The 9768-nt window shown below is 55.4% G+C and overlaps 1 protein-coding gene across 2 annotated transcripts in view; it reads right to left on the bottom strand.

Annotated features, from left to right (window-relative positions):
• F2 (coagulation factor II (thrombin)) overlaps positions 1-8610 on the bottom strand; it is a 15038-nt gene extending 6428 nt beyond the window's left edge. Inside the window, exons 1-12 of one of the 2 annotated variants that reach the window (XM_012645177.1) lie at positions 8466-8610; positions 7928-8091; positions 7202-7226; positions 6933-6983; positions 5414-5519; positions 5183-5319; positions 3132-3446; positions 2685-2810; positions 2471-2597; positions 2225-2392; positions 1601-1774; positions 1183-1364 (exon numbers count right to left, since the gene is read on the bottom strand). In XM_012645177.1, coding sequence (XP_012500631.1) covers positions 1183-1364; positions 1601-1774; positions 2225-2392; positions 2471-2597; positions 2685-2810; positions 3132-3446; positions 5183-5319; positions 5414-5519; positions 6933-6983; positions 7202-7226; positions 7928-8091; positions 8466-8544 — 1654 coding nt within the window. In that variant the 5' untranslated portion in view covers positions 8545-8610. Of the gene's footprint in view, positions 1-1182; positions 1365-1600; positions 1775-2224; positions 2393-2470; positions 2598-2684; positions 2811-3131; positions 3447-5182; positions 5320-5413; positions 5520-6932; positions 6984-7201; positions 7227-7927; positions 8146-8465 lie in introns of both variants that reach the window. The other variant, XM_012645176.1, reaches the window with a different exon arrangement.
• Between the last annotated feature and the right edge of the window lie 1158 nt (positions 8611-9768).

Below are 9768 nucleotides of genomic sequence, written 5' to 3'. Positions count from 1 at the left end.
CTTGAGCCCAGGAGTTTGAGGTTGCTGTGAGCTAGGCTGACGCCATCGCACTCTAGCCCAGCAACAGAGTGAGGCTCTGTCTCAAAAAAAAAAAACAAAAAAAACAAAAAAAAAAACTCAAGTATTTATGGGTAAAAATAAACCATATGTGCAATTTGCTCTCAATCAGTGTGCATAGGTATATAAACACACACACACACAAAAGAGGGGGATAATCTAGACAACGGTACATAGGAATTCTTTGTATTATTTTTGCAACTTTTTTGTGAGTCTGAAATTACATTAAATTTTTAAAAATGTTTTTCAAATAAGTCAGACCATTTATTCACCTGCCCCAAACCCCCCAGTAACTTCCCGTCTCACTTGATAAAAGCCAAAGTCCTTCAAGGCCCTAAGGGAAGTGCCTGTCCTCTGCCGCCTCCATGTCATCCACTGCTGCTCTCCCTGTGTTTACTAAGCTCTAGCCCCCTGGTCTCCCTGGGCTCCTCAGAGGAGCGTGCTCCTGCCTCAGGGCCTTGGCACCTGCTATCTCTGCAGCCTGCAGTGTGCTCCCCTAGACGGTCCCTCCTTCACACTCTCAGTCTCTGCTCAAACACCATCTTCTCAGAGAGGCCTTCTCCAGCCTCCTCCGGCCCAGTTCCATCACCTCACTCGCCCTCCTCACTCTCTCCCTTCCTCTGCTTCGTTTTCCTTCTTAGCACTTACCAGGCACTGATGGTCTAGATCTGTTTGATGTGCCCTCCTTCTAGGAAGGAAGCTCTCTGAGGACACAGGCATTGTCTGTTTGGGCCCCTGTTGTACAGACGCTAGAATGCCGCCTGGAACACGGTAGGTAGGCACTCAGCAAACACTTGCTGAATGACTGCCTGGCTGAATGAATGGCACTTCCTCACCCACAGCCTCCCGTTGCTACCTGAGCTCACACATACTGAACACGTCACTGATGACTGGCACCATGCCAAACATGTGACATACACGATCTCATTTGGCTCTCACATAACCTTATGGGATAGAGGGTTTTTCTCCATTTTACCGAGGGAAACACTGAGCCACCAGAGGTTAGGCAACTTGCCCAAAGTCATATGGCCTGTAAGCAAGCAGAGCCAGGACCGGAACCCAGGTTTGCACTTGTAACATGTCTCGGTCCCTGCCGTTCCCTCGGCCGGCCCGGCGCAGACTCACCGGCACAGAACATGTTGTCGGTGATGCGGATCCGGGTGGAGGCCTTGCACACTGACCGCTCCACGATGGGCAGGTTCACCACCTGCAGGACCGAGGGCTGCACCTCGTCGATGCTGCTGGTCCACTTCTCCTTCAGGTTGCCCCAGCCTGTCACCCGCCCTTTGTATCCAGCCTGGAACAATCTTCGGGGAAGGGAGAAGGACCTGCTGAGAACCAGCCCCTAAGGGAGCCCCCAGGCCCAACACCATTCCTTAGAGACCAAAATCTAAAACACCAACGCTGGAAAGAACTTTGGGGTTCACTCCAAGAAACTGAGGCCCGGAGAAGGGGAGGGGACTTCTGCAAGGCTGCCCTGGGTCAGAGCCAGGTCCCGATCTCAGCCTCTGCCTACCAGCCGACGGCCCCACGGCCGCCCCACCTGGCTACCGTCTCCTTGTCAGGCAGGCACACGGGGTGAATGTGGTCGCTGAAGGTGATGGGCTTCTTGAGCTTCAGCAGGGCGATGTCCCTGTCCAGGTTCTCCCGCCAGTTGTACCTGGGGTGGATGTAGACCTTTTCCAGCATGGAGATCTTTTCGATGTTTCGCTCGTACCTGCGCAGAGCCCAACAGAGAAGTGGGGAAGCTGTAGGTCCACCCACAAAGGGGCAGCCAGTTCCCTGAGGAAGGAAACTGCCTGCTCTCGGGGTCCGGGAGTCAGGGCGACCAGTGGGCCACCAGTGGGCCACCAGTGAGAGAACAGGGCTGGCTCCTCCCTTGGCAGCCTCCTGGCAGCTTCTTCCTGGCCCTACAGCCACACAGGGCTCTGGAGCCAGACGGCCCAGGCAGGGGAGCGGGAGGCGGACCAGGATTTATTCTCTGTCCCTCGCTCCAAGCCCCGGTCAGGACGTGGCCAAGAGGACTTTCCAGCAAGGACTGCCGGGATGTCATGCTGTGAGGGATGCACAGACATATCCCGCATGCCCCAGGGCCATGAGAGCCCCTCATGGTCACCCTGGAGGACTGAGACCCCCGCCAGATACCCGGGGGCCACCAGTTCTGTACCTGGTACGGGAGTGCTTGCCAATGCGCACCAGAAGGTCATTCTCAGTGAAGTTCTTATCCCAGGGTGGGTACAGGAGGCAGTGGGCAGCAGTGAGGACCCAGCGGTCACTGATGAGGCTGGCCCCGCACAACAGCTCCTGGGGACTCTTCCGGAAAAGCATCACCTGCCTGGGAGGGGAAGCAGAACGTTCAGGAGCTGGAGGCTGCCCTTCCACCTGCCCTAGGAGTAAAAAGCCCAGGACGCACCAGGGCGCGATGCCGATCTCCGCGTCCAAGCCCTCCACGATGCGCCCCTCGATGTAGGACTCCAGAAGTTCCTGTTCCGTTTTGTCCTTCACCAACTTCTTCTCGAACAGAGGCCGCAGCCCACAGTCTGCAGGGCAAGCCAGACCATGAGGGGCCGATCCCGATCCCGGCCATCAGCCCCGAGGCCCCGGGCACGTGGATGCCACCGCCTCACCTGCCTCCCCGGTGCCAAACGTCTTCGCATCAAAGAAGGTCTGATACTCCTTGGTGGTGGTGCGCCCTTCAATGGCCGTGTCCTCGCCCAGCCCGACTCCTGCCTCATCGTCGTCCATGGCCTCCTCTGGAGGGACCCAAGCACTGGGTGGGGCTGGGCTGGGCTGGGCCATTCCTCACCCACCCCCTAGGATCCCCTAATTCCCTTGCTGGCCTCGAGGCCATTTGGTGCAGGGTTAAGAGTGCACATGCACCTGGGTTACCAAGTAACTTAACCTCCCAGGGCCTCAGTTTACTTATCTGTAAAATGGGCATAGGTCCTACCACCAGCTGGTTACTGTAAGGCTGTAAAGAATGCACTCAGCTGGTAAACCTGAGACGAGACTGCTCTTTATTTCTCCCCAGGCTTTGTCCTCTGAGTCTCAGGCCCCCTGCCCTGCCTGCTCACCACAATAGGTGAGGTCGCAGTACTCAAAGTCGCCAGGCTTCCCTGCCACATAGCACCACGCGCCCTCCTCATCTCCGTCTGGGTTTCGGCAGAAGTTCTCCACCAGCTGCACCTCTGGGTTGAAGTCCTGGTCCTTGCTCAGGGCCTTGGCCTCTGCGCTGGCCCAGGCCATGCAAGGGGACCCATGTGTGGTCACCGCCAGGCGCCCCTGGTACTGCCGGCCCCGATCAGGGATGCACTCCTCCCATGGAGGTGACAGATTCGGCCTGGAGTCTCCCGAGCGTGGCGTCATCTCTACAGTGAAGCGCCCTTGGCCTGGGGGTAAGAAGGTAGGGAGTAGAGTGGGTGGGACCACACGCTGAGCAGAGGGCAGAGGACTGGAATCCCTATCTTGCTGCTTTCTGCCTGTGTGACCTTGAGTCACTTAACCTCTCTGGGCTTCAGTTTGTCTGCCTTTAAATGGGGTTACTAATGCCATTCTTGCAGGCTTGTTGAGAGGATTAAACAAAACATACAGCACAAATGTCTGGCACAGAATAAGCCAGAGTCAGTAACCAGGTTTGGCCTCCTGGGCTATCTGTAATCAATTGGTAGCGACTGTGTAGAGTTTTTGAAGCATTCTGTGTTTTTATAGGGGCACAGCAGGAAAGATTGCTAGGATCCACTAAGGATGGATTTCTGCAATTTCTGCAAGCCTGAAACATGTTTACCATCTGTGTGTGTGTATGGAGGGGGTGGGGACAGGGGGTGGGGGGTGAAGGTAGCTGGTTTTGTTAGGACGATTGGTAACTTGCTGTAAGACCAGTCCCAGGTTTGAGGAATGGATCCAGAGGAATGCTTAGAGAACGAAGAACACCAACCCACGTTTGGCGGATGGAATTACTGGTACAAATTCCATACCCCTACCTGTATCCACATCCTTTGCCCTGTGATTTTACAGGCTGAGGTGTATTTCACCTCTTGACTTTGGCCTTGAACATGCACTTGCTCTGGCCAGTGGAACGTGTGCAGGACTGACTGGGCCAGTTCTGAGCTTAGGCCTTAAGACAAATGGTGTATTTCTGTTTTTTTTTTTTTTTTGAGACAGAGTCTCACTGTTCACTGTGTTGCCTGGGCTAGAGTGCCGTGGCGTCATCCTAGCTCACAGCAACCTCAAACTCCTGGGCTCAAGCGATCCTCCTGCCTCAGCCTCCCGAGTAGCTGGGACTACAGGCATGCGCCACCATGCCCGGCTAATTTTTTCTATATATTTTTAGTTGTCCAATTAATTTCCTTCTATTTTTAGTAGAGACGGGGTCTCGCTCTTGCTCAGGCTGGTTTCGAACTCCTGAGCTCAAACAATCCGCCCGCCTCGGCCTCCCAGAGAGCTAGGATTACAGGCGTGAGCCACCGTGCCCCGCCTAATTTCTGCTCATTTTTTTGTGCTTCTGCCATCACCATGAGAAGAGTTTCCCCAGGCAATTGCTGCCTTTCAGCCCCAGCCCCAGAGCAGATCTGGGCCCAACACGCAGCAGGGATCCAAGCTCGGCCAGAGCCGTCGTGGGAAGCAGAATCACCCAGGCAAGCCCAGCCTACCTCACTTGGCCCCGCAGACACGTCAGCGAGCGCAGCTGAGATCAACAGAGCCGCCCCCACCAACCCTCATCACAGAAGAAGGAAACGCTTATTGTGGCATGCCTCGGAGATGTGCTGATTGTTCTGCGGCACTATCGTGGCCACAGCTACCTAACACACCATGGGAACAGTGACAGAATCACGCAGGGCTGAGCTGCATGTGGCTTGCTCTGTGATGCGCAGAACAGGGCGTGGGGACGGAAATGGCTAGGGAAGGCTTCCTGGAGGCAAGAGTACCTCGAGCAGGAAGGAAGCGTGTTTGGAATGAGCCACAGCCTGGATCATAAAGAAGGACGGACCAGGGAGGGGGAGGAGGAGGCCAACCCCCGGGTCTCCCGACTTCACTGACCAGCAAGCACAAATGTGTTCTGAATGACTGCCAGGCCCCCTGAAGGCCCTGGGCCTTGGCCACGGACCGCGTCATCGCCCCAGCTCACCACAGACCGGGATGCTGCATTCCTCCCTCCGCACCGTGGGGTCTGTGGTGTAGCACCAGGGTCCTTCGGTGCTGCCATCTGGGTTGCGGCAGAAATTCTCCCGCAGGTCGGCCCCGGAATGGGTGGTGGAATTGATTCTGGAATAGGAAAGTGCCCAGCAGAACACTGTGCCTCCCGGTGTGTCCTCGCTCCCTGCTCCCAGCCCTGGGGACAGGCCTGCCCATCACTCACTCTGGATCATGTGGGTAGCGACTCCGCCACAGCTGGCACTCGATGCCGGACCGGGTGAAGTTGATGCGCCCTCGGTAGTTCATACCCAGACCCTCAGCACAGTCACCTGCAGAGACCCCGCCAGGTCAGCATCAGATCCTGAGGATTTGTCCCCTTCTCCCCTAGCAGAGCTCTGTCTGTCCACCCTTTCCAAGCTCTCTCTGGTCCACTACCCTAATCTGCTCTTACTCAGCACTTCCCCTGCGTCCAACAGTTCTCCAATCCATTTAACAGTAGTCACCAAATATTCAGAATACCCACCATGTGACAACCATGTGACAGGTACTGTGCCCGGTACTAAGGACATATCTATGAATAAGACAGTCACAGCCAAGGGAAGTCCCTGCCCTCATGGAGCTTCTGTTCAGTGGCTCCTCATGGGTAGCAGGATGAAAAGGTGAACAAGGTCCTTTTAATCCAGCCCTGGTCTGCCCGTCCCTGTTTGCTTAGCTCCTCAGGCCTCAGGGCCTTTGCACATGCTATTTCTTCTGCCTGGAATGCACTCCTGTTTGTTCGTCACTGTATCCCACAAGGCCAGGTAGAACTCGACTTCTGGGGAGCCATCTCTGATTCTGCCGGAAAACCAGATGCTCTTTCTCTTGTGTTCTCTTGGTGCCTTGAACAGAACTTTTCTAGCAATCAGTTTAATGTTTTATATTTTTGTTTTCCAATGAGACTGTGAGCTCCTTGAAGGCAGGGACTGTATTTGATTCTCTTAAAATCCCCAGGACCTGACACAGTGTCTGGTTTATAGCAAGGGCTTAGTGAAATGCTTGTTATTTAATGAGTGAAAGTATGGCCAGTGGTTAAAGAGCTCCATGCAGCGGAGCCTGCTGTCACACTAAGGGTTTATTCAGAATACAGTGAAGGAGGGAGGAGGCTCCCCAAGGCTCAGCGAAGGTGGTGGCATCTGAACCGGTCCCAGAAGGAGAGGGAAGCATTCAGTAGGTGGTGATGGTTGCTCCAGAGGAAGTGATGATGTGAGCAAGCGCCAGGAGTAGAAACACCTCGGCACGTTTAGAGAAGTCCTTGCTGCCAGAGTAGCCGGGGGTTTGGGTTCATGTTTGATGTCGTGGGAAGTGAGACTAGAAGGGGAACTGAAAGCCAAAACCTGCCAAATTCGCCAGGTTAAGAAACCTGTGCTTTACTCTGTCGGTAATGGGGAGCCACTGAAGGTTTCAGAGAAGGAACATGACATCATCCGAGCTCTGACAAGGGTGGGCAGAGCCTCAGGTCAAGCAAATGAGAATGAGACCTTAAATCATTAATTCATTATCCATTCGTTCAGTTGTTCCTCCAACATTAATCATCTTACTGACTGCCAGATACAGAGCCAGGCACAGACACATCCTTGACCTCAGGAACAGAAGGCAGTGTCAGATGCTAGAGACCATCGCCGCTGGACCACACTCCTGACCCGCCCCTGCCCTCCCCTTCTCCCAGGCTTCCCCCCACCCCACACCCCGGGTCACGTGCTCACCTTCTAGACATGCAACGAGCTTTTCTCGAGGCTTCCTCACTGACTCACAAGCTGGAAGAGACCCACAAACACCTTATGGATTGGGGTGGGGGCAGGATGGGCTGGAGCCAAGGGTGAGTGGGATGACATTAAGAAACAGAGACTGATGGAAGAAGGGAAGGGAGGGAGAGAGCAGGGTGGATGGATGGATGATTGGATGCACCAGAAGATTATCTGGGATAGAACATTCTCTAAGTGGGGTCCCCAGGCCTAGCCTTCCCAGTGCTCACCTGTGTACGTGGCCCAGAATACATCCTGAAAAACAAAGGCTGGGAGTGAGACTATGGCAGGATCCTGTTTTGTTTTGCTCTGTAAACGTTATGTCTTCTCCTCATACTTTCCTCTTTCCTTTACCCCGGTCATGCAGGGGACAGGCTCTAGGCAGGTTTGTGGCAGAGTTTCCTACTTTTGTCTCCAAAAGGAGAGAGTATTTGGGGACAGGGGAGTCCCCCAACACTCACCAAGACTGAACAGGGATGCTCTTGGGCGAGGGGAGACGGGAGAAGGCAGGTGTGGGGCCCTGGCAGAGCCCCCTGGAGGGGGAAGGCTGCACAGAGCTCCAGGAACACTGAGGCTGAGCCTGGGGCTCCCGGCCTCCCAGAGTCCCAGCCCCCAAGGGTGGCACAGAAGTGGCAGAAAGGATACAGCTGGAGAGACCTGGTAGGGCAGGGCTCCAGAGAGCCCCAGTACAGACAGACGTCTGAAGACAGAGGAGAGAGGATGCCTTCCGAGATCGTGGCACCACACCAGACCCTGGAACCTTGCCACGGCCCAGAGGTAGGACCCCCGAGAAAGGCTGGGGCCACCCATCTGCAAGCCCAGTGAAATGGGGCTCAGAGTTGAAATCAAGTTCTCGACCGCGAAGGAGCCGGGAAGTTCCTCGCTCACCTCCCCTGTGGTTCTAGGTTTGCGCCCACCCTGAGGGATGCCGGCCCCGCTCCCAGCAGCCAGCTCACCGTGGCACTGGAGGACTCCAGGGCCTCGAAGGCCTCCTCGTAGCTGCACTGCTCCTCCACGCACTCTCGCTCCAGGTTGCCCTTGCGAACCTCCTCCAGGAAGCCGCTGTTGGCGCGTCGGACCCGCTGGAGCAGCGACTGTGCTTGCTGAGGGGCCAGGAACACTGCAGTGGGAGGGTCGAGGGACAGCGGCCTCTGGAGCCAGGCTGTCTTGGCCACTGTGGGGGCAGGAAACAAGTCTGCCCTGTTGGCTTCTGAGAGGGGGTGTCTGGGACGGTGGAAGTACCCAGAAGGCTGGTAAATGTAGCCCCCTAGCTCCCTTCCTTTCATTGGTTGCCTCGGCCCACTCCCCACATTGGAAGAGAGAAGCAGCCACTCTCTGGCCAGCCCCGAGCTCCTGGCTCCTTCCCTAACCTGGACACCCTGGGCTGGGACCCACGTAGGGGCAGGCCGTTGTTCTCTGTCGAGCCAGGAGACCCCAGCCCGTGGGCCCACAGCCCAGTCCTGCAGCCTGTCCCAGCCCGCAAGCCCCACTTACCATGCTGGCTGTGCACAAGGCTACACAGGACAGCCAGGGCCAGGCAGCGCGGTAGCCACAGGCCTCGGACGTGCGCCATAGTGCGTCGGCTCCTGGGACTCTGAGAGACTGTCCTGTCCCCTCTGGGTTAATGTTGAACTAACATGAAGAAATCAGCAGAGAGGGAGAGGTCATCGGGTCAGGGCCGTGAGGACAAGTGGACAGACAGTCCTCCTACCTGCCCCCACCATCCGGGAGGACAGGTAGGTCCTCCTGGGACCTGGGATGGATGGTCTGGGAGGAAGTCACAGAGAAAAGGTCACTATAACACCATTGCCCTCCCCTGCCCTCCGTGAGACATGGACAAGCTTGGGTCACTGGGGCCGCAAGAACTTCCTGAGGCTCCACCCAATCCTGACATAGTCATGGTTACTTTTATCTGTGTGTGACTCAGTTTCCTTATCCGTACAATAGGAATAGTACTTTGTTGTGAGGACTAAAGGGAAGTATGAATATAAAGCCCTTGAAATATAGTGAAGTGCTTAATAATCAGTAGATCTATGTATGTAAACCAACGGGGAGGTTTGCATAATCACCGTACACAGATGTAAGAAACAGAGACAAGGGTGTGGCCAGATGAAAGCAGCCCCCTTGCAGGAGGAGGCCCTGGGGCTAGGGACAGCCAGCATTAGCCCTCACCTTCCAGCCACTGATGGAGGGCCCCATGTGTCCCCTTTCCCATCAGGGTGCTGTGGAGGTGTGTTTGTGCGTGGTGGGTGCCTGGGAGGAGCCAGGTCCAGGGCCATCTGGGCCTTTGGTCTATCTTCTCTCATCTCCCAGGACCTGCTGCCACCCCAGAGCAGAGGCAGGACCCCTCCCTTTCCCCTGCCTATCTGCCCTGAGCCAGGCCTGAGCTTCTGGCCCCACACTGCCCCTAGGCGGCCCTGCTCCTGTCCCTCCTCACTTCCTGTTTGCAGTATGCAGGGTAAATATTAGTCCTGGGTCTCAGAAGGACAGAGGGACAAAGAGCAGGAACTCCAGGAAGCGTAGCTTCTTGCCTTGCCTTGCCTGTCCTTCTGGCCTGGCTGTTTGGGGTCCAGACCACGGTCATGTACAATCTGGGAGGAGAGAGGGTCGGCAGAGAGTTAGGGACCAGGAGTCCCACAAATCACTGTAGTTCCTGGGTGGCCCAGTTCTTAACACATTTTTTTTTTATGTTAGATCTCAAACTATAATTGTGAATTTAAAATTTTCAGTTAATTTGGTTGTTATTTATTGTCCTTAATCAACTTTTTTTTTTTTTTTTGAGACAGAGTCTCACTCT

The sequence above is a fragment of the Propithecus coquereli genome, unplaced genomic scaffold (assembly GCF_000956105.1).
Source record: "Propithecus coquereli isolate 6110/MARCELLA unplaced genomic scaffold, Pcoq_1.0 Scaffold227, whole genome shotgun sequence".
Classification (NCBI taxonomy): domain Eukaryota; kingdom Metazoa; phylum Chordata; class Mammalia; order Primates; family Indriidae; genus Propithecus; species Propithecus coquereli.
This window is presented reverse-complemented; position numbering and strand designations above follow the sequence as displayed.